At 47.7% G+C, this 27,763-nt stretch overlaps 1 protein-coding gene across 1 annotated transcript in view; it reads right to left on the reverse strand.

Moving 5' to 3' along the window:
* Window positions 1–27,763, reverse strand: part of PRKDC (protein kinase, DNA-activated, catalytic subunit) — a 3,362,625-nt gene that overhangs the window by 2,404,820 nt on the left and 930,042 nt on the right. The window contains exon 30 of the mRNA XM_069621025.1: window positions 27,585–27,721. Within this exon, the coding sequence (XP_069477126.1) occupies window positions 27,585–27,721 (137 nt within the window). The remainder of the gene's footprint in view (window positions 1–27,584; window positions 27,722–27,763) is intronic.

The raw sequence follows: 27,763 nt of genomic DNA on the forward strand, positions 1-27,763 counted from the left end.
TCTTAACTGAGGGAGCACGCTCTTTGGACATGCCGGCAATGGAAGAAGCAGGACTACGTCCACAGGCCGCGTCAGAAGCCTTCCCTTCTTCAATCCACGACACTAACCTCCTATGGCTGTCCTTCCGTGTCTTGGAGGAAAAGGATTGGAAAATCGGACATCCGTCAGTATCTTGGTCAGGATGGAGGCAGTATATGCACTTGAGATGCCCATTCTCAAAGACATTCTTCAGGCCGCAGTTTTCACAGGACCTGAAAAGACTTTCCTTTGTGGCGTCCACCACGGTGTCAAAGTGAAGGCCCAAGCCTGGGCATGTAGTGTCACGAGTTGGAGATCCGACGATGGACTGAGGATCTCCACCAGCTAGGAGTCCCCACTGCTGGTAGTCACAAGGTGACCGAAGAAGAACCTATGACATTTTCATAGAAATAGGCAAAAAACTGCAAAACGTTATCAGATCTCAAGGAGCGAAACAGGAAGACTCACAACACAGGAAACGTGCAGTAAAAATCAGAAGATGGACACCATGGGTGGAGATTAGGAGGACGAGTTTCATTGGCTAGGGCAGTATGACTCAAAGTTACACTAAAAGGCTATAGAGTACACAAGCAGTATTTAGCTTAAAGCTAAACCGCTTTAATGTTACAGAGAATTGGCAGCTGACAACAGGGAATATTCTTAAGCATGTGAATCCATGCAAGACCCCATTCTGGGGAATATGTACTACTGACGTCGGATCCAGAGTCAAGGAGAGGTGCGGCCATGCCCCCTGTCAAAAAGGTTTCTATGCAGCTGATGCTGAAAGTGATATCTATCAGATGAGAAACCTGTGGGAGAATGCCACCAATTGAAATGTAATACCCTTTCTCCCTTCCTGGTATACGCCAAACTTGAACATACTTTTCGCCATGAATTGATGTTAGAATGGATTTCAAAACACTGCCCTGGTGGACAGATGTTTAGGCGACCACCCTTGTTAGATGAAGAGGGGAACACTTCTAGGAAGATAGCCAGACCAATTCACGGTAGCTTGGAGAGCTGTCACGGCTAAATCTTAGAAGGAGTGAGGGTGATCAGGAATCTCAAATGAGCGCACTCAGTGAAACACCAAGAATTACAATTAGACAGCAGTATATACGAAAATATACTATTTATAATAGGTCCAATAACAACACACACGAATCTTGACATGCAATAGTAACACACCACACAAGCAACACACTATGAGAGAGATGAACAAGTTACTCTCTTACCTGGTAACGTTCTTTCGATGGGATGGTCCGACGACGTATTCCATATCTATGACAGTAATCACCAGAGCTGTGCTGATTTGGAAAATCTTCGCCGTCTGCGTCCTGTGTCGATGACGTCGATACGGTGCCCCTTCCCCCCCCCCGAGGACCTCCTCCGATGGCTGACGTCACTGAATGTTATAAGTAGGACGCATGACGCCCGTAGCCTCAGTTGTAGTTTTTTCCGAGAACGTATGCCACCAGTCTTCTGCCAGTCTGACACACAAAGCCTTGTGGAAACGGAAGCTGCAATCGCATAAGAAATTCTGTAGCGGGGAAGGTAGGAAGGGAGCGATATGGAATACGTTGGACCATCCCATCGAAAGAACGTTACCAGGTAAGAGAGTAACTTGTTCTTCGAGGGGATTGGGTCCTCCGACGTATTCCATATCTATGACAGACTCCCAAAGCAGTACCAATGCAAGGAGGTGGGAAAAGAATTTTAGAAAACAGAAATTTAGCATGCCCAATCAAATTGCGGAGTAAAGGACCACCTTGCCAAAGGCCAGATCCTGCCCCCGGATGGAATTGAGGGAATGGTGACGTACAAAAGTATGTACCGAAGCCCAGGTGGCTGGATCACAGATGTTGCAAATAGGAACACCCCTCTGCAGGGCAGTAGAGGCAGCCATACCCCTGGTAGAATGGGCCCGTAAACCGACCGGTGGGTCCTTACCCGCCAAGCGGTAACACTCAGAGATAGCCAAAATAATCCAGCGAGACAAAGTCGGTTTCGTCACAGCCTGTCCCAAACGCTTTCCAGCGTAACCAATGAAGAGCTGATCATCCACTCTGACCCGGGACATGCGTAAAATATAAAAGCTTAACGCTCTCCTAGGATCAAGCCTATGGCGCCTCTCCTCTTCCTTACCAGGATGTGAAGGAGGATAAAATGCCGGAAGAACAACCTTCTGGCCTAAATGAAATTCCGACACCACCTTCGGAAGAAAAGAAGGACGAACTCTAATGACAACCCTGTCCTTATGAAACACAGTGAAGGGTGGCTTAACTGAAAGTGCCTGTAACTCACTCACTCTGCGAGCGGAAGTGACCGCAACTAAAAATACAGTTTTAAGAGTTTAAAGGGCATGAATGCAAAGGCTCAAACGGAGCACCCATCAGAAACTTGAGAACAAGGGTCAAATCCCAACCGGGCACCTGGAAAGGCGACTGAGGGAACACATTAGTGAGCCCTTTCAGAAACTGAGAAATTAAAGGAATTTTAAAATAGGAATACTCTTCAGAAGAGCGCCTAAATATGGACAGCGCCGCCAGGTAACCTTTAATGGTACCCACTTCAAGGCCCCTGTGGGCCAAAGAAAGCAAAAAAGACGGAACCATGGGAATTTCACATGCAAAAGGATCCACATTCTTAACCCTGCACCAGTCGCAGAACTTTCTCCAACGGCAACAGTACAGGGACTTTGTTGCGGGCCTTCTGGCCAAAAGCAACACCTCCATCACGTCTTCAGAGAAGTCCCAATCCTTATACCTCAACCTTTCAGAAACCAAGCGTGAAGGGTGAGGGACCTGACCTCTGGATGGAGAACCTGACCCCCCTCCCATGAGAGCAGATCGTCTCGGTAGGGAAGACGACGTGGAGGGCAGATGGACAAGTCGAGAAGGTCCAGTTACCACGTCCTCCGGGCCCACGCCGAAGCAATGAGGATCATTCGGGAACCGAACCTCCATAACCTCCGCAGTACTTGCGGGATGACGGGGACTGGAGGAAACGCATATAGCAGTGGGAATGACCACTCCACCACGAATGCGTCTCCTAAGGCTTCGTTTGGAGGAAATTCCCGCGAGCAGAACCTCTCGCACTTCCGGTTGACACTGGAGGTGAAGAGATCCACTTGAGGGGTCCCCCAAAGGGCGAAGATCTCCAGGAGAATCTCCTGAGCCAACTCCCACTCGTGAGAGATCACGCTCTGCCTGCTCAGAGCGTCCACCGTCTCGTTTTCGTCTCCTGCCAGATGAACTGCTGAGATTGAAACTTCCTGCTGGATTGCCCAGAACCAGAGCTGCATCGCCTCCCTGCACAGAGGAAGTGACCCTGCACCCCCCCCCCCTTTTTGTTGAGGTAGTGCATGGCCACAGTGTTGTCCATCAGGATACGGACATTCTTTCGTCGCACAGTCGGCAGAAAAGCCTTCAGGGCTAGCCTGACGGCCCTTAGCTCCAACAGGTTGATATGGAGTCTGATATGGAGTCTGGACTCCGACGGAGACCAACGACCGCTGACTGTCAACTCATTGGCATGAGCTCCCCATCCCGTGAGGGATGCGTCCGTCAGGATCGTCACCTCCGGCCAGGGCAGCCAAAATGGAGCCCCCCTCATCAGATTGCCTTCGTCGGCCCACCACAGAAGGTCCTGGGCGACCGAAGACGGCACCTGAACAGGGTCTGACATCCTGCCGGAGGACTGAGACCACTGGAGCTTGAGTGCCCATTGCAAAGATCTCATCCGCAACCTGGCCTCTGGCACCAGAAGAATGCAGGATGCCATGAGGCTGAGCAGTCTCAAGAACTCGAACGCTGGGAGAGTCTGGGCAAGTTGAAACTTGTGCACCATCTGCTGAACGTGATGAGCCCTCACCTGGGGAGGAAAACATTGCCCCAGGGACGTGTCGAGCACTGCTCCGATGTACTTGAGCCTCTGAGTTGGTATCAAATGGGACTTCTTTAAGTTGAGGGAGAAGCCTAGCTTGTGGAGGGAGTGGCAGGTGACTGACAGATGATCCAGGACTTCCTCAGTAGAGCGCGCCCTGATCAACCAATCATCCAGGTAGGGGTAGACGTGAATCCCCCCTTTCCTGAGGTGCGCTGCCACCACTACGATGAGCTTTGGTGAAGACCCTCGGGGTGGAGGTCAATCTGAACGGCAGGACCCGAAACTGAAAGTGCGAGTTGCTAACCGAGAACCTCAGGTACTTCTTGTGCTTTGGATGGATCGGCACATGATAATAAGCGTCCTTGAGGTCGAGAGACACCAACCAGTCCTGAAGTTGAAGGGCCTGGAGGACTTGAGAGAGAGTAACCATCTTGAACTTGTCCTTCCTGAGGAGTTTGTTCGAACCGTGCAAGTCCATGATGGGTCTCAATCTTCCGTCTTTCTTGGAAATCAAAAAATAAGGGGAATACCATCCCTTGTTCCTCTCCGCTACAGGCACCAGTTCTATGGTGCCTTTCTCCAGCAGGAATTGAATTTCCTGCGCAAGGAGCGGATCCGGACTCTTCAAAGAGAGATTCCCCGGTGGATTGTCTTGAGGCCTCTGCCGGAAAGGAAGACCGTAGCCGTGGGTTATGATCTCCAGAACCACACATCTGAAGTAATGGCGCGCCACTCTGCAAGATGCTGCGCCAGCCTTCCCCAGCCGGCAAACCATGGGACATGGCCTCATGACTGAGCTGAAGCGGCTGTGGCGTTGCCTGAGGGCAAAGAGGCAACAGCCCGAGCGGCCTTGGCACCTCGAGTACCTTGTTTTCCACCTCTGACATGCCTACGGTGGCCCCTTTGACTGGCAGCTCCTCTCGCTTTACCAAAGGATGAGTAATAACGAAAGGAACCTCCCCTCCATTGCTGTCCCCTAGGACGAAAAGGCAGAGGTTGTCGAACTGCAGCTTTTGAGGTCTGCAACCTCTCAAGGCTCTCGTCAGCCTTGCTGCCAAAAAGATGTTCCCCGTCAAAGGGCATGTTGAGGAGCCGGGCCTGCACATCAGGAGCAAACCCCGACTTCCGCAACCACGCAAACCTGCGTATCACGGTGCTCGCCGCCATGGACCGGCTGACACAATCTGACATGTCCAAACCCGACTGAACGGCCTCACACATGGCATCCTTGCCATCCTGAACCATGGCAAGGAAACCATCCCGTTCGTCCCCTTCGGGAATATGTTCAGCCGCCAAGGAAACACAGTTCCACAGAGTGTGCGTGAAACGAGACAAGGCACATATGGAGTTGGCCGCCTGAAGCGCCATACCTCCTGCAGAAAACACTTTCTTCGCCCAGCCGCCAAAACGCTTGTCGTTCCTATCAGGCGGGATGGTAGGGTACAACGCCTGCTTTGCCGGGGCCGTAGCCGCCTGGACCACCAAACTCTCCGGAGTAGGATGCTTGGACAAGTAGCAGGGGTCACTACTGGCAGGGCGGTATTTTCGCGGCAAAGACTTGCCCACTGCCGGGAGATTCTCCGGAGCAGTCCAAGCCGCCGCCACCCTCCTCTGTAAAGCCATATGAAACGGCAGTACCGGGTCAGTTGGTGGACCAATGTCGAGGATATCCGTAAGGTCATCCTGAACAAACTCCCCCAGGGGAGCAAACCATCCTAAGTACTCGGTGACCCTTGACATAAGGCGCCGGTACGAAGAATCGGCATGAGTGCCAGGCTCAGGCCTATAAAACTCCACCTCCGGAGAGGTGTCCAGCCCACTAGCATCATGCAGGGACAGCCTCAGGTCCTCAAACTTGCTATGGCCCGAGAGAATCTCGTCTGGCACCGGGTCAGGCACCATGCCATCATCAGAGCCCTCATCCACCTCTGAAATAAACTCCAGATGGCGGTAAGAAGGCCCAAAACTTGAACCAAAGCCATGCTTGACCTTGGCCAGACCTTGGTACCCCCGTCAACATAGCCTCGAAAGGCATCGAGTGAATCGGCGTCGACGCCGAGTGCGGCGTCGACAGCATCGACGGCGCCGACACAATCCTTGTGGCCAGGGCCCCGAACGTGACCCTCGACGGTCGGAACGCCGATGGCGTCGACGACTTCTTCGAAGGCAAGCCCTCAAAAGAGTCCGTCGACAACCTCGGCGCCACCGGCGTCGACGTCTTCTGTCGAGACACCACAGGTTCACACGGTCTCTAGCGCGTCGAGGACTGGGACCTGGACCGGGCATGCCGAGAAAGATTCCCCTTGTCCGAGCGGGACCTTTCCCGCGAATCGTGACGACCACCCGAGCCCAAAGGCGTGCGAGCTGTGTCTCCCAGCTGATCACGACCGACCCCACTCGGAGGCGCGGACGGACCAGCGCCCTGCGATTTGAGAATCGCCAACATTTTCTTCCCGAAGGAAGCCCATTCCTCCGGTGTCGCATGCTTGGTGGGGTAAGCGACCTGCCGACGGGCAGAGTCCTCGGATGAGAACGGGGAAGGCGACCGATGACTGCGCTTCCGGGAGTGCCTCGAAGAGGCAGATGAGTGGCGAGACTGACTCCGGGACTGAGACCCACTGGACTTCCGACGACGACGCGGAGAGTAGCCCCTCAAATCGTCCGTCGAAAGCCCTGCAGACCTCGACTTCCGGGGCTTGGACACCTTACCTACCAATAATTTCTTCTTGCGCTCCCGCAAGGCTTTAGACGTGAGCGACTGGCAGTCGACAGTCATCTGTGTCATGGGCCTCCCCGAGGCACCAGAGGCAGGTGTCGTGCGAGTCCGTAACCGACATCTTGGACCCACAGTCCCCGCACTTCTTAAAGCCCGGACGCGGTGTGGAAGACGAGGTAGACATCTTCACGAAGAAATACTTCACAAACACCAAACAGGTTCGAAGAACCGAGAAACAACAGAAACTCCAAAGAGTCGAGGCGCGCCGAGATTCCTGAAACGAACAGGTTCGCGGAAAAAACGGAACTGAGGCTACGGGTGTCGTGCGTCCTACTTATAACATCCAGTGACGTCGGCTGTCGGAGGTCGTCCTCGGGGGCACCGTATCGACGTCATCAACGCAGGACGCCGAAGATTTTCCAAAGCAGCACAGCTGTGGTGATTACGGTCATAGATATGGAATACGACGGAGGATCCAATCCCTTCGAAAAAAAATTTATATATATATATATAGGTGAGGTTTTGTGCAGGGGGCAAAGTTATAAGGGGGGAATGGGAAATATTTTGCGCATGGCTACAGCTCGAATGTCTGGACGGATTTTCACCAAATTTGCGGCGGGGGCTTGGTCCAGAGAGCGTGCTTTTGTGCGTTCGGTGGACATTCAACCAGTAATTTCTTTGCAAAATACTGAAATGCACATCCCCAGAAATAGTGACCCATTTCCCTGTTCACTCTGCGGACAGAAGTGTCATTGGATCGTGGTACGGTGTGGTGTCGGAGAAGTTTGGACACGGCCGGTGGTTGGCTGGAGGGAAGCGTGCTGTGTGTCATTTGGGAAAGCCGCCATGGTGTATCGGAGGACAGTGCGGTGGCGGAAGGGTCTGGAAAATGTACTGTACACATTGTGTTTGTGGGAGGGAATGGCTGGGGGGGAGTGAGAATTGGTTCATGTGACATATGTAGGCGAGTTCTTTGTGTGTTGATTGGAGGCAGCTGTCGTAGCGGCCCCATAGCTTCTTCCGCAACCTGTTTGCAGCGACTTCTTTTCGTGGTGAGTGGTAGCAGGTCAATTGCAGATGGGGAGTGAATTTCACACGACATAGGTTGGGTGGGAGCAGAGGTGGCGGTGCGCTGCAGATGGAATGCAATAGTTGGGCACATGGAGGCATGTATGGGTCAATGAAGTTGCGGTGGGTCTGTGGAAGGATTACACTATTGGGTACATGGCCGAAGGCCGTAGGCTGTCGGGCATGCACTCAAGAGCATAGGGCTGCAACATACCCACCGCAAGAAGGCATGTTTGACGCTGCATCTGGTAGAGGGTGGTGCTTGCATAGTGTGGTGTGTGCAGATTGGTTGCAGTAGGGCCAGTGTTGCAAACAGAATGTGGGTAGGGTGGCAGTGACACAGTACTTTGTGAATGGAAGTGGGTACGGTACGCCCATAGTATGTGAATGAAAGTGCACAGGGGTGCAGGAGAGAGTGTTTTGTTTGTACATTATGTTAACTGTTGTAATTTGTTGCTGCATAGCTTCTTGGCAGTGCTCAGGTTTGGTTAGTGACGCAATACTTTGTGAATGGCTGTGGATAGGGGTGGTGGAGGCTGTGGTATGCTTGTGGATTCTGCTAATTGCGACCTGTTTTCATGAATGGGTGTTTTATGGTGTGGGAGAGTTGGGGTGAAGTGCTGCTACCTCTTTATGTTACGTTTGTGCATAATGTTAGCTTCCCACATGGGCGTTATGTTAACGGTTGCAATTTGTTGCTGCATAGCTCCATGGTGGTGCACAGGTTGGGTAGGAGTGCTGGTGGCAGTGCTGTGTATGCGGATTGTCGTAGTTGGTGACATGTATGGTGGCATTACGTTGCTGTGGAGGCCTAGACTATTGGGTGCATGGTCGAAGGCCGTAAGCCATAGGCCATGCACTCAAGAGCCTAGGCCTTGAAGACACCAACAGCAGTAATGCATTTTTGACTGTGCATCAGTTAGAGGGTGGTGACATGCAAGGAATGGTTATGGAGCACATTTCAGCCGTTGTAGGCCAGTATTACAAACAGAATGTGGGTAGGTTGGCAGTGGCACAATACTTTGTGAATGGAAGTGGGTATGCCCAAAGTATGTGATTGAAAATGCACTGGGGTGCAGGAGAGAGTGTTTTTTCTGTAAATAATGGTAACTGTTGCAATTTGTTGCTGCATAGCTTCATGGTGGTGCGCTGTGGTTGGAGATGCTGCAGTGGAAAGCCACACAGTGTGGGCACTGGGTGCAGTGTGTGCATACTGTCAGTATGGTAGAGGGTATGGTTGAAGGGCAATTTATAAGTGCTTGGACAGTGTGCTGTGTGCAGAATGCTTGCAGTATGGGCAATGTTGTTAACATTTTGTGGTTAAGTTAGCAGTGACAATACTTTCTGAGTGGAAGTGGGTAAGACAATAGTATGTGAATGAAAGGGGATAGGGGTGCCGGAGACAGTGTAATGTTTGTACATTATGGTAACTGTTGCATGGAACGATGTGCATCTCCATTGCGGTGTGGAGGTTGGTTAGGAGTGCTGGTGGCAGTGGTGCGTATGTGCATAGTGGTAGTTGGGGACATGCTGACATGCATGGTTGCATTATGGTGCGGGGAATGTGTGCAAGGAGAAATGCAGGTTTGACAGCGGATTAGACACAGGCTGGTGATCTTTGGAGAATGGGTGTGGAGCACATTGTTGACGTGCTACAGCACCACAAGTGAGTTGCGAAGTGTGCATTGTGTGTTCCATGGTTGTGGCAATAGTTGCAACATGCTACAGTAATTGGTGTGCGACAGGAGATGGTGCAGTGAGAAGGTGTGTAGTGTGGCCACAGGGTGCAGCGTGTATGTAATGTGCATATGGAAGTGGGTATGGTTGAAGTGCACCTTATATGTGGTTGCTTACTGTGCTGTGTGCAGATTTATTGAAGTAGACCCAATTTTGTGAAGCTGTTGTGCATAGGTTGCCAGTGAGACAATACTTTGTGAATGGCCGTACGTAGGTGTGGTGCAGGCTGTGGTATATTAGTGGATTCTGCTATGTGTGACACGTTTCCGTGAATGGGTGTTTTATGCTGTGGGGGAGTTGGTTAGAAGAGCCGCTACGTATGTTATGTTGGTGAATAATAATGTTAGGTGCCCATATGGTCGCTTGCTTGGATGTATAGTGTTGTGGTGGGTGTGGAAATTGCTACACTGTTGTGTGTATGGCTAAAGGTGTGCTGGGCGCATCTTAGGATCTTTGTGGATGCTGCAATCGTGCATTCTTTAGAAGATGTTTCTGGTGGAGAGGCTTTGCAATCAAACAGAACATGTACTGAGAGTGTTTAATAGTAAATAAGGAGTGTTGTATAGAAATGACAGTGTGCAATGTATGGGTTTTGTATGTGATTGCTGTATGCTTGTTTGAAAGTTTGACAGCACCCAAAGGGGAGTGCTGCAAAAAGTGACTGTGCAAAGGGAAGAAGTATAGTGTGAGCTTTACTGGGCCTTGGCCCTCACAGTAAATGGAAAAGCACACCTGCACATCCTGCGATTATGAGCAAGGTGGAAAGGGAAATGGAATTGTAGGAAATAGGCAACTAGGAATTTAGGGTGTAGTTCACAGGAAGGGGCGGTACCATTTCATCCCAATACTGTGTCATGAGGATGGTTGAGATGGAGAGACGCACTGTGCTGATCGTCAGTGATACCTTTGTGAGCCATCTGCATAGGTGTTGTATGCAAAGAGGCGTTGCTGGCAATTTCGGGTTGGAAGGAGTGGACGCATTCTGGGCCTGTCAGGGTGACTGCAGTTTCGGTGGGATGGTTCGCCTTTGCAGATATGTGGTGTCCATCACGAACGTTGACTTTGTCGTGGTGCACTATGGAAGTCTACATTTGGGTTACATGTCATGTGGACGATGAATCCGTCACCTGAAGAGGTTGCTGACCGCAGTAAAGCATATTCTTCCTACTGCCAAGGTTGGTTTCTCATGCAGAACACCAAGAGGAGTATGGGTCCTTGACGGTGTAATTTGTCCCCAGCCAGAGGTCGGAAGGTGTGCTATAAACAGAATTATGAGTGACTTTATGCAGAATGCTGGCATGTTCTCCACTCACTATGAGATCATGAGGTCGCAAAATATGCAGTGGTTCCGTGAAATGGCCTTTATTTGAGCGCCATTGGGAAAGCCGTTTTTTTTTACACTGTGCAAGAAGCATTGACCAGAATGTGGTAAAAATTTGAGTAGAGGCAAACAGAAATGAATGCAAAGAGAAAATACAAAAAAAGTTGCTCGCATGCACGTCAAAAAATATAATAAAATAAAAACCTTCATACATCTACGATGGAAGACCGAATCCCCTACCCAATTTGATATTGTTTACCCCGCCACCGCCACAGCCCCTCACCTTACTATCACAAAAGGTAGTGGATTACATGCTACTTTCAGGATTACAAGTGCCACATCCTGGTTGGCTATGTGGATATATGCGGATGGAGAAATCGTGCATACTTGAATTGAACTTTGTAGTGGACATGCTTTGGAATGGCACAACATTTGTACTGTAAATATGTAACAGTACATTTAAAGTGTTGTACAGGACTGACAGTGCTGGATGATGGCGGCTTTGATGCGATTGGTGGATGCGTGTGTGCCTAGGTACGCGTAAACCAATGAAGTAGAGCTGCAGAGAAGATAGTTCAAAGGGAAGAAGGACTCCTCCAGCTTTACAGGGGTGCGGCCCACGTGCTACTTTGGGAGGCGAACGTGCAAAATCTGCCCTTTACACCACCTTGCCCAATTGACATAGCAGTCTGGGGATTAGCCAATCAGGTAGTGTGGGTGTGGTTAACAGGAAGGGGAGGTGAAACTGTTGTACATTATAATCTGCGTACTGAGGGTGGCTGACATGGCGAAACGCATTGTGTTGACTGTAGGTGATCCCTATGTCATAGATCTGCCCAATTATGCCCTGCAAAGACACTTTGAAGGCAATTTTGGTTTGGAAGGAGTGGACGCATTGTGGAATGCTGTGTATGAGTGCAATTTCGCTGTTATGCATGCACTTTGCAAAGATCTCGCCAGTTTTCCAGTAGTAGATGTTATCGTCACCCACTACAGCAGTATACATATGGGTTACCTGCCTTGCTTAGATTTGTTCCGTAGACTGAGGAGATTGCTGAATGTCGTGAGGACGCTTTTTCCTACCAACAAGGTGCTTTTCTCATCCATAATACCACGAAGAGTATGGCCCACTGCTCATGGATGTTGTTCCGAGCCAGACTCAGGAAGATGTCTCATCAACAGAAGCTTGTTTACTTTTTTGTCCACTCGTGGAATGTTCTTCTGCAACAATGACCTCCTCAGTTGTGGAAATGCAGAGTTTTTCCCCTGGCAATGCAGTTTTGTTTTCTCGTCTACAGGATGCGGTGAAGAGTTTACCGTACTAATGTGAGCACAAGAAAACACAAAATCTAATAAAAATCGAAAAAGGTGCTTCTGGGGAAGCATCAACACAAAAAAAAACAGGCTCTTAAGAGTCGCCCATTATCACGAATTCCCACTACCCTGGTTGCAAGTCATATCCCCCACGCCCGCACGCAGCACGAGAGCCAAATCCGGGAATTTTGCGGGTGGAGGCCACGGAAATGGAACTGTGGGGATTGTCCAATCAGATGCTTAGGGTGTGCGGCAATAGGAAGAGGAACTCCTGCTTCACTCAGACCCAGCCCTCGACGTACTTGGGGACCCACACGTGCAACATTCGCCGCTTCTCACCATGCTGGCCTATGGAAATGGGACTGTAGCGATTGTCCTATGAGGTGGTGCTCAGGGTGTGCATCACAGGAAAGCGCGCCAACAGGAAGAAGGAATCCTCCTGCAGCCCTCGCAGTAGTTGGAGAAAGGCTCGTGCCACATTGTGCCCTTCTCAGCATGCTGACCAATGGAAATGGGACTATGGCCTTTGGCCAATCAGGTGTTCTGGGTGTACTTCACAGGAAAGAGCACAAATAGGGAGAAGAAGGAGTCCTGCCTCACCGGGGCGCGGCCCTCGCAGTCATTAGGGAAAGGCACATTTTGCGCTTCTCACCCTGGTGACCAATGGGAATGGGACTATGGCCTTTGGCCAATCAGGTGCTCTGGATGTGCGTCACAGGAAAGGACAGCATTCACTTTCTCCATTACTTTGTGTACTGCAGCTGGCAAACATGGCAAGGCGCACAGTTTTCATCGTGGGTGATGGCTTTGTGGAAGATCTGTGCGTGTATGCCCTCCAAGAAGACTTTTCTGGCAATTTCAGTTTGAAACGAGAGAACGCTTTGTGGTGTAGTGTCAAAGTGTGCTGTTTCAGCGGACTGCTTGTAGAATGTCGACGCATGGCCTCTTCAGCAACTGATGTTGTGATCATGCACTTTGGAGCCTTCTTTTTGGGTTACACATGCCTTGTTTCAGTGTGTTCAGTCAACTGAAGATCATGATGAAAGCAGTGCAGCACATTTTTCCTACTGCTTTTCTCATGTATACCCCTGAGAATAGTGTGGAAGTATTTCAATGATTGCTATCGCCAGCCAGAGGTCGGAAGGGGTCTCATCAACAGAAGCATGTGTGACTTCTTGAGTGCTGCTGGGATGTTCCTCTGTGAGAATGAGAACATTGGTTCGCGATACATAAACCTTTTCAAGGGAAATTGCATGTCTTTCTCGAACAGTGACAATGAAATGTTGTTTCACAATCTAAACACTGCAGTGAAGACCCTATTGTAAGAATGTGAGCTGACATTGAAAACACACATTTACGTATGAAAACCGGAAAAAACGTGTTTCTAGGGCAGCACCTTTAAAAAAAAAAACAACGGTTCTTTTAAGAGTGCCCACAACTAACCACGTCCGCTCCCCTGCTTGAAAGTTATTCCTCCACTCCCACGCACGTCCAGCACTGGAAGTCAGCAAATATCGCGATAGTTGCAGGGTGGCACGTGTTACGTACACCCCTTTTGCAGATGACGGCCATAGAAATGGGCCTATAGAGGCTACGTGATTGAGCAATACATTTTGTGGGTGTGGTGTGTCCGGACAGACTGTGCTACATGGTTTGTCGACAGAAATGCAGAGGGTGCAGTTATGGCTGTGTGTTTCACGAGGCATAGCGTGCAGGTTTTAGGGGATTCCGACATAACTTGACTGAAAGTGAATGGAAAACACTGTGCAGTGGCTACTCACTTTGCAATCTATCATGTGCACTTGTCGTAGTATGGAGTAGCTACAATGAAGTGCCTGATTTTGGTTTCTCTGTGTGATACTTTGGTGACACGCAATCATGCAGATATTATTGTTGTTCATTGTGCAGGGAAAATTGCACAGCATGTTACACGAGTTTCCGTGCCGTTTGCGATGAAGGAGGCGCTTGCCTAGTTCATGCGTTTGTTTCCGATCTCTTGCATACGTTTCTATCACATTATGCAGCCACTGATGTGGCAGCGTCATTTTCTATTTGGTCCGTGAATGCAGACAGCGACATTGCAACGAAGTGTATTTGTGCCTTTGTTCGCCATATGTCAATGGCATACTTCGCCCATGGGAATATGAAGTTTCACAGCACAAATACCTTTCCCCAGCTATAACGTTCATTTTACTATGCCAGCCATCCCGATTTCTGCACACTCTTAACTTGGCTTGGTGCCCTTCTTGAAAGTAGTGATATTTTTTTGTACTAAGTGCTGCGCACTGACTCACTTGAAAACGCTCTGCAACAGGTAAAGAAAGCTCTTTGCACAGCGACCCCCTTTCTAACCGATTGAACTATAGTGTTTACCACACTCCCACACCTCCCATCCTGCATGCGTGCATTGGCAATTCCGTGGTTGATCTGTGAAAGGTGCTTTATTTACCTTTTTTCCTTTGCCAGTTTTTTCCTTTATTATGCTGTTGTCAAGACCCTCGCCCAAAACCCCCTCTGGCAAACCCATTGGCCAGGTGGAGTCAGGACTTGGGCCTCTAGAGCCTGGCATCCTCTTCAAAGGCCCTCATGGGGCCAGTCCTGGCGCCTATGGCGTCAGGCACATACACCATGAACAACAATGTGCTTGGGAACTACTTTATTGTATTGTCACCCAACATGGAGGCATCCACATAGTTAGGTTACTAAGAACCAAGCTATGCGGCCTAGTGTTTTGGGTGTGGCAGGCCTGGAACTACTTTCCCTGGTACTACTTTAACTGGGCTATATAAACCACACCCTGACTGTAGAACATGCTTCGTTTTACTTTGCAGCTTGCAACGTGACGCTCACTGTGTCCAGCTATTCCCTCGAACCTTGGGGAAGCAGAACCTGCAAGGAGACAAAAGGAACATCATTAGCAGCGGCATCTTACCTACATTCTTCATCTTTAAACACTCGCAGCTACTGAGAGCAGCTTCCTCGAATCTGCACGCCTCCCGGACAGAACGACCTGAAAGAGGAAGATAGAGGCAACATTAAAGAAAGCTGTAGAGACATTTACAAATTACAAACTGCTCAAAAGGCTTACCTGGCTGGTCGCCTCTCGGCTGGCACCACCCACTCCGGACATTCCACTCGCGCTGAAGAACACCGCGACCTACAAGGAAGGAAAACACAGGTTAGCAAAGGCAAGACTTCGCAGCGCTGCGCATAGCGCTTACTTACTGCATTATAGCGCTCTTAATGCGCCATCATTTACCAGCGGGACACAACCAATCCAGTTCGCCACGCTGAAGCTCCGCATACCTAAGGGAGAAAAAAAGAGACATTTTAAACAAAGAAAGGCATGCAGGATAGCAACAAAACTAAAGAACAGCAATAAGATCTACCTGAACAATATCAAACGGGCCAGCGTCAGTGAAGTAACTGGACCGCACTCGCCCATGAAAGACAACGCGCCCCTGCAAAGAAGGCAGGACGGAGGGCACGCCTACTTCTACCACAAGGTGAGGAGAGGGCGCCAGAGGGACTGAAAGCATACGGGGGTGGAGGGAGGATACTTACCCCAGTCGGTCAGTCTTGAACACAGTCGTCCTGTATTTTCAGGCAGAACCTTCCCCGCAGACCACATCAGGGCAAAGCTGAGAAGCATACCAGCAGGTAACCCAGCTGGGTGGCGTCCCTGTGGATACCAGGTGAGCGGAACGGCAGGAAAGGTCCGGTACAGAAAGGCCAGCACCTGCCTGGATACTATAGGGGACGTGCCGGGAGACAATTATTGGACGGCCCTCACCTACATAGGCCGCAGTCATTGTAATGCTGCTGTAAGGACCATTCCCACACATTTCCAAGTACCTTCCCTCTGTACAGTAGCGCATTGCAGTTCATGCACAATACAATGCCCTTTGCCGGGTAAGGGTCTGTAGCACGGCATATGGTTTGCAAAGGTTGTTTTATAGCTCTGCTGCCCTACAGGAGTGCCCCTCTTGTTGCCCGCAGCAGATGTGGGAAATGCTGTATATGAAAGTACCATACGGAATTGTTGGAAGGGCGGTAGCCTGCCCACTGATCCTTTGTTCTTTGAATTCATTTGTCGTCACAGGCAGTACAAACACTTTCTGCTACGCCATTAGTGTCAGAGGTAGCATTCATGGATATACATACATTGTGGAATACAAGAATGTTTACAACAACGCGAAACACAAATTAATTACGTGCAGCAGGAAGCCACTTGTTCTGTGCGACCCATGCAGCTACAGCACTTTTCTAACCACCACTAAAGGTTGTTTGCGCTCTGCATATTCTACTGTTTCCTTACTTGCCTTTACATGAACTAGTAGGTGTGTGAGGAAGGTGCACCAGCTTTGCCATTTTGCAGACTTACTACAAACTGTCCCACCAGCAGTTACATGCTTTCAACTGTACGACCGGCAGGCGACCTCTTCATACTTTCCATCACACTGCTGAGTGCAGACACAATGTATCTGTTTCACGGGTCATGGAAAGGCAAGCAGCAGATAAATCAAAGCAATGCGACATTTAGCACTCCTACGTGACACTGCCGGTTGCTGTTCCTTGTTTACCAGTGACCGTTATACAGTTAGGAGTACTTTAGGCAGACATTGGTAGGTTTGCAGAGCCATCCATGAAGTCGGCAGCAGTACTTTAAACGCGGTAGCCTACTGCATGAATCCATAGGGCTGGTGACAAGGGCATACAGTGGATGAACTATGCATGGGTGTAGGTGTGGAGCAGAAACACGTGCACTTCCACAACTTCTTAAAAGTGCATTCGAAGATGCGGACATGCAGCCACCTATGAGTCCTACGGATCCTTACAGTGTGATTGCACATACGCCAACCAGGTGCACTGTCCCTAGGAAACGTTCATATTGCTCATGTGTAGTGCAAATGGATAAATACACCATACAATTGTCATGATGCCTGCCCCCAGGCATCCATACCAAGCCCATCAGCCCCGGGAGCAGGCATCTAGACATTTAGTAAAACCTCAGCAGCCCCGGCTAGGGGTTATCTGGGTTCAGTCCTGGCGCCTTAGGCGCCAGGCTCATAGTCATTACTTACCTCAGGCAGACCATGCTGCAAATGACTCCAATCCAACATGAAGCCTGAAAGGGACTATTTTTCTACAGGGACTATTTTTTACTCGGGTGTGGTTCTAGGGACTTCTTACCTGGGACTACTTTTGAGGCTATTTAAACCACACCCGACCAGCAACACACGCTTTGTGTTATTCTGCATCCAGCAGCGTAACACTCACCGTGCCTGCAGCCTGCATCCAGTCTTCTGCCACGCCCGCCTCGAATCCGGAGCTCCTAAAACAAAGAGGAAAGAAAGGGACAAGTTTAGAAAACAAACCTATTTCTATTCCACACCTGATTCTGGATCCATCTTGTCTCTGGACCTGTAAAGAACATCATTTCTGCACGCGCCGCACCTCCAGCTGCAGCGCCGCGCCATACTCACCAGTCTTCACAGCATCCTTCGGGTCGGCGCTGCCTCCATCATTTCATTGCCGAACTTCGGCAGCTAGGAGACAAAAGAAAACCATAAGGTGAGCCGAGGGAACCAACAAATATAATTCTTACCACCATAGACTTACCTGATTTACCACCGGAGGCATCCTTTTGTGACTCTCCATATTTTCACGTGCCGCATCTGTAAAGAGAGACAAAACAACACGTTTTCCTCATGCAACATTTACCAGACAGCGCCAGGTGACAAAGACTCTTACCTGAGCGCCACCAGCTGCCACAAGAGCATCTTTTCACGAGCCAGCTGCAAGACAAGAAAGGAAGGGGGGAACAAGAGTGAACATCGGACATATTGAACTCTATGAACTTACTTACTGGTCCTCACCAGGAACCTCAGAGTCATTACTCTCCGGAACTCTCCCGAGCCTTCAAACCAGTGAAGTAACTGGAATCGACACGCCCTTGCAAATCCACGCAGGATGGAGAGCTCATCTTTCAAGAATATAAGGTGAGATTGCTGTGAGGGCATTTCGGAGGTGATTAGTTGGGGAGGACTGTGGGGGTGCCATCACTTGAATCCACAAGTGGCTAAGTCCATCTCTCCACTTGCAGGAGAATATTTCTACGGGTTAAGCAGACAAGATTAGGAGGGCAGATCCAGTCAGTCATCGCTGCACTACGCATCACGTGGGTGGAGACCGCAGCTGTCCGGGTCCGACCGACACCCCTGTGGGAGCCAGGTGAGCGTAACAACAATTTGCCCTTTCCACGCGTTTATCATGAGGGCAGCCAAGGAATCAGTAACAAACCGTTGTTAACGCGACGTTATGGTTATGTTGCTGTACCAAATACCTATCCTCTTTACAGAAAACGCTATGCTAAAGCAACGTTTTGCTTACAGTGCCCTACTAATAACCTATGAAATTCACTAACAAAAACATTGTTAAAGGGACGTTATGGTTAAGTTGCACTAGCAAAAACCTATGAAATTCAATGGAAAAACGTTGTTACAGGGACGTTATGGTTACAGGTATAACCGAGAAAAAAAAAAAAAGAATAGAAAAAAGCAACCATAACTCGTGCCACCAGTGTGCAATGCAAGGACTAACACCCATGAAATCAAATATGCCATCATCAACAATCATCAGAGATGGCAACTCTAACTTTATAATTCAGCCCTAAGATGAATGGAGCCTTGTGCTCAATGCGCGCATAAAAGCGCACATTTGTGCGTAAAGTTCATAAAGTACTTCTGAGAGAGCAGGAAAAAGTTAGGTGAAGAATTCAGAAGGGTTGAAATGGATTCCAAAGGTCAGTTGAGGATCTGCTACAGTTAAAGCTGTCCCCGACGTCCAGCGGGCTTTAGGGAGCGAATACTACCCAAGCCAAAGGAAGCACAATATTAACATTGTATGTGTAAAAGTGATTAGATGAACAAATGGCCACTGGTAAGTGACTTCACTACTCAACGCCTGTAGCTTGGTATTGGTCCAGACTTGGCAGGTCTAGAGGTAGTCGCCAGAGGTACGATTTTCTATCCTCAGTTCGGTTTCCAGGTGCACAGGTGCTGTGGGTGCGGACACAGTGTGTCCAGTATGTGACAGGAGATGCTACTCTTGATTCGGACAAAGAAAACCCTGATGCAGCTGGCATAAGAGCACTGGAAGGAGCATGGGAAAATCGCCTTCAGCGATCGTCACTGTAGCACAGTGACGCGGGGGAGCCCAACTCTTGTGGTATGATGCAGCCTCCTATCTCGCAGCTCAAAGGTGCTGGGATAACGTCATTCTGCAGAAGGGTGCTTTGTTGGACAAGCTGGTATTCCCCAATGTTTTGGGTCAAAGTTTGAAACAGCGACTCTACTGCATGGCAACCAATGATTCAGCTGGATGTCCCAGAGACACTTTTGAAAAGGCTTACTTGCAGGGTTTACCAGGAGACGTCGAGAGTGATTGGTTCCACCACTCAAAGGGTTCGAAGCACCTTCACGGGTCTTCTGAGATCAGACGCAAAGCAGGGTTCAGCCGGTACAACAGCAGAATTCGGGTGCCAGTCCTCTTGCGTGTGTCTCAGGATTGTCATTTGATCCGCTCAGCTCTTCAGGAGGCTTGGTTCCTGTAAGGAAGGCATGGTATCAAAGTAAGACAGACAAGTGATCATGGTTCAAGGGTGTTTTTATTGAGCTCTTAACAGGGGTGTGAAAAACACCTATCTAACCCTAAATCTATGATGGGAGCAAGCTACAACCATCAAATAATGATAATACAGTCCTACTGGAGTCTAGTCACATAAAAAGGGCTTATACTAAAAAATATTGCCAATCCTTCCTGCTATGCTACAACAGAGTGTGGAATAATGCTCACAAAAACACAAAAAGAAAGAAGTGTCCACAAAATAATACATCCGGATGTTAAGGCCTGGGGCCTCAATTCCCCACCATTTTAGCACGGGACAAGGCAGGTCACTTGAGCACAGCACACTCCTGGGCTTCTCCGGCATGAGGTCACCGTTCAGTTAACACAACATCAGGGCCTTCTGTGCCCAAGTCACGTTAGTGCATAGTCTCTTGCATCAGCAGACCTGATGTTCCATAAATAATAAAGAAAAGTTACTTCCTCAATCTTCAAGTTGGGCGATATCCTCTTGACCCTGGATCCCCCTCATCCGGGTTCCGATCCTTCTTTGACCGTTAGACTCACTCAGTCAGGTTCAGACCAACTACAATTTGTAAGCATCCCTCAGTCGGGTTCACATTTGCCACAACAATCTTCTTGGGTGTGTTGCTGTTCACCCTAGTTTGGAGGCATCCCTCTGTCAGGTTCACCATGGTCACAACAATCTTCTCGGGTATTGTTCACCCAGCATCCTCCTCAGCCGGGCTCAGACCAACTTCAGTTTACATAAAATCAAAGACTTGTGATTGTGCACGGGATTCAACGCAACCCGCTGCAGGACCACTTCGATTGTACAGTTCAACAATTCTTCCCCGCTCAAAAAGCAGGGGCGGAGGGGGGGGGCACCAAACAGAGAGCTTTGAGTGAGCACCCACGCAACGCCGGATCACTCTCTCTGGTACCTATTTCACAAAAGGTCAAATTTATTCAAGTTCTCTTTCTTCATACAAAGTTGCCGTTTGCAACCTTGAGCACAACACAGTCTGGCTGCTATCAGTTTCTCCAACTCACTGGCTGTGCTGAACTCAATGACGTTTCTTTTCCATTGGAGTCAAGGGCGGTACCAAGGTGGCAATTGCTTCTCCCCGTCCTAGCTATCAGTGCGGGAGGACCCTGTGTACAGTTGACAGACGCTTGAGGCATATTGAAAATCACGGTTCTGGGTTGAAAAGGATAAGGGTAATACTCTCCTTGTCATCCTCTTAGATCTTGCCGCCTTTCTCATCGGTTTAAACTGCCGTCTCAGAATAGCTGCTTCCTTGTGCATTTGGCCTTGCTCAGACTGTGCCATTTATCCGTGTGGGGAGGTGTGATGGAAGTCAGGTGTGTGCAATTATCAGTAATTGCAGGACCCTTGTGTTGGGAAATGACAGGCATACGGCTCTGGTGTAAGCCCGTTGTTGCTCATGATGACCAGAACTTAAGAAAGTGTTTGTGTTGCAAAAGAAAGGGTGTGGGGGTTGAGTTTCCAGGTATCCTACCAGGTAGGATGGGGAAAGGGTGTTATAAGGAAGGGGATACCGCATCTCGCCCTTTAGTGTCCCACTTCCACTCCCCGAAGACCCCACCACCAATCCAGGTGATCCTCCCGCACTGGTCCACCCCTAGGAACTGGTTCCAATAGTGATGGCCGGGTCCTGGCCACCTGGATGACAGATCCCCAGGGACTAGCAGGTGAGACACCTTCAGGTTTCTCACAGTTCCTTTGTTATATCTGTTTGAATCTGTTGCTGATCTGCTGGAATGGATGCAGAACCCCTCTTCTTATCCACAGTCAGTTGAGTGCTCACACCCAGCCCCCACCAATGTAAAGATCTGCTCCATGCATGCACACCTGCAGTGGTCCAATCAGGGACCACTGGGGTTCTCATGCTCTTGTGCACACCAGACACCCTGACACCAGACGGTCCCAGCCCACTTCCTGGGTACCCACACACGACCTGCAGTGACCCATGAAAGAACTAGCTTTTGTGGGCAACTGCATGCCCAAATAAGGAAATCTTGGGCCTGGAAGGTAAGGAGGAAGGCAAAGGGACAAAATGGCCAAAGGAACAGACATAATACCTTGTGGCACGGCCATTCTAAAGACACGCCACAGTCACGCAGTAAGCACGGCAGAGCTTGGTAAAAAGTTAACAAAATACAAGAAAAGGCTACTGCTGCCACCAGTCTGTTCCAAGGCACATTGTACAATAACCAAACATTCCTTAGAGGGCGTCTACGGCCATAAAACACAATGACCCCATTGTGCGGTACTGTAAAGGTACTTTGCACAATGATAAAAAGTTACCAACAAGTGGCAACAAAGTCGAAAGACTAAGAGAAACAAAGTTTCTCAGTACTGACAGCCTGAAGGACGTGTCTCCCCCTAACAATGAGCTAAAGCCCAGTAGAGTGCAGCAGAGAAATCTTTTCCAACAATTGTGAGGAAGGCATAGTATCAACAGTGGATACAGACAAAAAAAGATATACATTTTTCAAAACCTTGATTTTGTAAAGTCAAAGGGTTGGGATTATTCCTAACTGGCTCTAACTCTATAATGGGAGTAATCTCTACCATTAAACAAAAGAAAAGAAGTCCAAGTTAGTCTAGTCAAATAAATAGTCTGTGTTATAAACCTAACCTTGCCCTAGACTCTAAAATAACAAACGTGAAAAGAGAATATGCTTCAAAAGAAAAATGTGTTTTAAAGGTAAGTCAGAATGGCTTTTAAAATCAGGTGACAACTGCCTTCCCCACGTTCATGGCATAGGGTCTCAAGAGTTAAGAAAAGGATAGGTGGATGGCACAGTTCCCTCAATGTGACACACTTTGTCCTGCTGGTACAATTCAACCAGTTCAAAACTGTTTCTTTAGGCTTCCGTGCCTTGAATCAAAGAAACAGTTCAATACTTTCTCAAATAGACCCTTCAGGTTTCCCTTACCCAAGTCTGGGTCTTTCTTGACACTTTCACTTTGGTACAATTCACTTCGACCTCCCTTGTTAGGGCTCAAGTTTTGTCATTCACTTTCTTTGTAACAGACATTCACTTAGGCTTCCCTCAGTCGGGCTCGAGCCTCCTTTTATTTTCACTTTATGACTCTGGTTGTCAATATTCACTTTGTAGTGTTCCCTTCCCCACGTTTCTGCTCGTTATCTCATTAGTGTCGAAGACTTTCGAAACTGCGCAGTTTTTTAGATACTCCTATGCATGACCACTTCGACGTCCCATTCAATATAATTTGCAGTTCACACGTGATTTCTCAACATACCAAAGCTTTATGGTATTTGTAGTTCCTTTCACAAACTTTCATAGGCTTCCCTCGGCTGGGCTCACGCCTTTCATTTCTTTATTATCAACACGCTTTCAAAATGTTTCACAGCTTTCTTTAGCCTCGCGCTACAGCTCAAACACATTTCACAGAGACTTTTGCTAATGCTATTCACCTCTGCAGGACCACTCTGTTACTTTGTAATAACTTGCGTTGCTTTTACCAATCAAAGCCTTCACGCGATTATCATCATTCATGTAATCTTCGCTTGATACAGTTTCACTAGCTGGCAACACAAACCAGACTTTTGTTTCATTCGGTAACTCACCGGTTGTATTTATCTCGGTTCTTTCTTCTTTGCCTTCAATGCGACTATAAAGGCTTTTACCAATGACTCCTCTGCTCCTCCCTAACTCCTTCGCTCACCCGAGAGGGAAACAGACAACCTTGGAATACTTCAAAGGAAGGCTCCAAATTCTTGGCTTCACTTTACGAACCCTTATCTTGGAAATACGGTTCGTTCGCCTGGCTTTCACTTGCTCCCCTCCGCATTCAAACAGCCCTTTGTCCTTCCGATCTCTGGAGCCTGGTTTGCAGCAGCTCAGGAAGAGCTGTTCCTTCTCGACCCTGCCTCGCTCAAAGTGTGCCTGTGTGCTCCGCCTTTTATCTTCACACGGATAGCTAATGCATGGCAGGTGTGTGTGATTGAAACTGAGTACCTGACCCTGCCCGACCTCCTTAATGGGACAGGGCCATTGCAAAGTGCTAAGGGTAATCTTCATAGCCTCATGCCTCATCTTCTTCAGTTCAGTAGCTTTGTCAGCATCAAGAGGGTAAGGATCATGGGAGTTGTAGTGTTTCTTCATAGGAAAGTAATGGGTGAATTATCCCCAAATGTATTTAATCTGATGCTGTGAAAATTGTTAGGGGATTTGATTTTGGGTACACCAAAGAGGTGCTTTGGTTTTATTCTGTTACCCTTCTGAGACCAAGTTTCAATTAAATGGAAGTGTTGATTTCTAAAAATAAGCTTTTACTTCAGATCTTAAAGGGGGCCAGGGGGAGGTTGGAGTTCCTAGACGAATATGCCTTTGGTTTTAATTTGTGGCTGCATCTTTTTAATCCTCTCCGTTTGGGTAGTACAGGAATGAAGAAAAAGGTCAGCCTCAATAAGATATTCTTACCAATTTCCCTTAAAGGTCCCTTGTATAGCATCCCTACCCTGCTCATACAATGTCTCCACTGAGGGTCTTTTATCTCTGATCTGCAAGGGTCCTCCATCCAGGTGACCCTTGCTCCATTGTCCGGCCCCAGGGTCAGGATCCAAGAGCAGTGACCTTTTGGCCACCTGGACGAGGATCCCTGCAGATCAGATCTGGGAAAACTCAGGTTTTGCCCAAAATTGATGCTCACAGATTTGCATCGTGGATATGGATAGCCTTCAATCTCTAGAGCAGCTTTATGGGTAAGGACAACCTCTGCATTATCCATTGTAAGGCGAAATGCATTTTACAGAAATCCAAAAGATTCACTTATACTCAACTCTGGCACCGGGTTTCACACTCTAAAACCAAAAAATAAGAGTCCCATGAAACCTCTAAACAAGAAGACCTCTTTATCGATTTTCCCTTAGAAAAAAAGATAACTACGTTATAAATCAGACTTGAGGCTACACTTGTCATCGTCCCTCGCCAACACACAACTATATGTCTCAATGGTTAGAAGACATTGGTACAGAAATGATGGTTCTGTATTGGTATGATATATGGATGTGTGTAGACAAATCATCCATCTCCATCCAAATGACGGAAAATGCATACAAAATGGCTTAGGGTGAATAAAATGCTTCCAACGATTCATCTATTCAGTTGGAGATGCCTATTCATACACATTTGGTGGGATTGGTGTACGATTAAACCATTTTGTGCAATTATTATTTCTACCATTATATCCATTACTGGAATCAATTTGCCAAATATCCCAAACAGTCATTTATTGGGAGGGTTATGGTCACAGAAATGGAGTTACCTTTAGGGGGGGGGTCACGCTTTAAGCTTATCTCACAGATTTGGCTGATGGCTAGGATCACGAGGGCTCACAGGTGAAAACGTCCCCAACATGATAGGAGAATGGCAGTCCTGCTTGTGATCAGTAATTATCTTGGACAAAATTGCAACTCCCGCACAATTCCCCATAATTTGATGCCTAAAATCATGAAAACCTCGGCTTCATTTTTTTAAATTAACATTTTCAAAAGCACAAGGGGATTGTCGACAGTATGAATTTAACAGTGATGGAACAGTACACATTAAAATTCAGAATGCAAAATGCAAGCTCATATCACAAAATCACCACGAATACACTAGTGGATACTTCCCCAGTTCTTTTGTAAAGCTTACTGGTGTTCACATATTGATGGGCCATGTACAGATCTGTGGCGTATTCATGTTATGCCTCTTTCCGTAAGTCCCTCATAACAAATATTTCCTCTATACCAGAACATGAGGGAAAAGCCATCCCTCAACCTTAAAACATACATGAGAAACATAACAAAACAGAATTGGTCCCTCATCTAAAGTTTGGATTTGCCTCCCAACTATCTCTACCCTAAACTATATATCGGCATGTGTTGCTAAACCTCTCAGTGCCATCGTCTACCATTAGCTCTTTCTTGCATCTCTATTATCCATCTGTACAAATAGATGTAATGCTATCAATCGGTTGGGGCACGCCAGTTCCCTGTCAATGTCTTAAGTATGCTAGCACTTGTTTCCAGATCTTGTAAAATGCCCTGCAGTCTGAATTTAGAGCAAAAGTACTAGGGCCATTGACAACCATAGTCCACAGAGCCAATACGGAAAATCTGGATGCTTAACCTTTCTCCACAAGCCTTCAATGGTCAGCTTTGATATCAAGAAGATGTGGCTTAACAGAAATCTATCCGGTTTAATTGCACATTTTAGGGACAGGTTCCTCAGTCCCAACATCACATATCTAGTATCACGGGTGACAAGGGAACCTAGAACATATTTATCAGCAGCAAGTACCTCTTTCCATATCATCATGACCTTTGGGCATAACCACCATACATGAAGGTCGCCCCCAACTTTCCACACCTTCGCCAGCATGAACAGGGCTGATATGTACACATGCAGCACACTGGACTCCATTATTAGCATATGTGGGGATGAAGGACTTTCCAGAACTTAACCACAAATCAAAGCCGATTCAAGCAATATCCTTTTATTAATGCATGCCTTATATAATGCAAGGTTGATGCCATCCTTAAGTAAATGATTACTGCAAATCAAAGATCCTTTTATGTCTTTTGAGCTATCCCTTCTCTCGTGTAGATTTCCAATCCCAAGGACTAACTTTGTAAGTGGTCCTACAATGAAGTGCAATGGTTTCAATGAAATATCGACTGATGCACGCCTATAAAATCCTTTTTTAACTATTTTCATTGCTTGCGATTAACCTCTTAAATCGCAAATAAAAACAAAAGAAACAAAGGAAACTGACAAAACCTGTACGAAAGATTGAAGGTTTAGACCACGAAAAACCTATAGGCAACACTGGCATATAGTAAACATGGGGGTAACCCTAGCATAAGGAATGGTATTCGATTCTGCCAATCACATGCATAATTTATTCCCAGTTTGAAATAGAATTCGGGGTTGAGTGAACTAGGTCCCGAGATTTGCCTAGATCCAAAAAGGTGGAACTTTGGAAACTTTGGCAAAAGTTAAGGAACTCGTTGCGGGCCACATGCTGGTAAGCCTGTGAAGACCACTGACTGTTCCACTGACCTCAACAGAGACCTATAAACTAATACATACCTGCTAAATCCACATTACATCATTTCTGTTGTCCCACTATCTTCAGGAAAAGGGTGCCTCGGCTACATGCCCATGCCTACTTTAAGTGGGATAAGAACACTTGCAATGTAACACACGGTTGCACAGAAAAGGGTAACCTTGGAGCTTACAGGCTTCATGAGATGCCCCACAGTAAGGATGCTTAAGTATATGCCTCCCACAATTACCATTGTAATATCTTAAACATATCTGCAAAGTCACTAAAGTACCCATTGCTGATTTTGTGCTGTCATATAGCAAGTTTAAGCAAGTTAGAGGTCACCCCTCGACACTCCAATATTTAGAAAATTGTTAGTATGCTTTTTGAGGCATTGTTTTTGTAATTTGAAATCAATGTAAAATGCAATTTTGTAGTTGAAGCTATTGTGGAAGTGTTATTTATGTTGCACCAAGCTCGGCATCAAAAGGTGCAGATATGGCAAACCAGGAGAAAGCCTTTATTTTATAGTGTAATTATGATGTTTCACATTGATAGCACAATTTTAGGTATTTAGCTTTATAGGGTACAGACTCACATTTTCTAATTAAGGCTACAACAATTCTATGCATATTATAAATGCTATTTTAATAAGATCAGATAGGGTGAAAAGCATGACAGATGCTGTTAGTATTTATATTGAAAACTCGTCAGGCAAGCAAGAGCTTGCTCTGAATGTCTCTGCAGATCAGTCTACTAATGAAATGCAGCTGAAGCAATGATTTACATGTGTGTGATGCACATACCTGGTAACAAGGGAACAAATTCAAAAAACAGCTCCATGGATTTATGTCTGCACTCTGTCTGAGGTCTTCCACACTGTAGCAAAAGCCACGAAACAATATCTGACAAACACAGGGATGTCTGTTCATGTGCAAATCCTCTATAAAACAGAAGAAAAAAACATCAGCAATGGCCCAAATCC

The sequence above is a fragment of the Ambystoma mexicanum genome, chromosome 5q (genome assembly GCF_040938575.1).
Source record: "Ambystoma mexicanum isolate Mex_15411 chromosome 5q, UKY_AmexF1_1, whole genome shotgun sequence".
NCBI lineage: Eukaryota > Metazoa > Chordata > Amphibia > Caudata > Ambystomatidae > Ambystoma > Ambystoma mexicanum.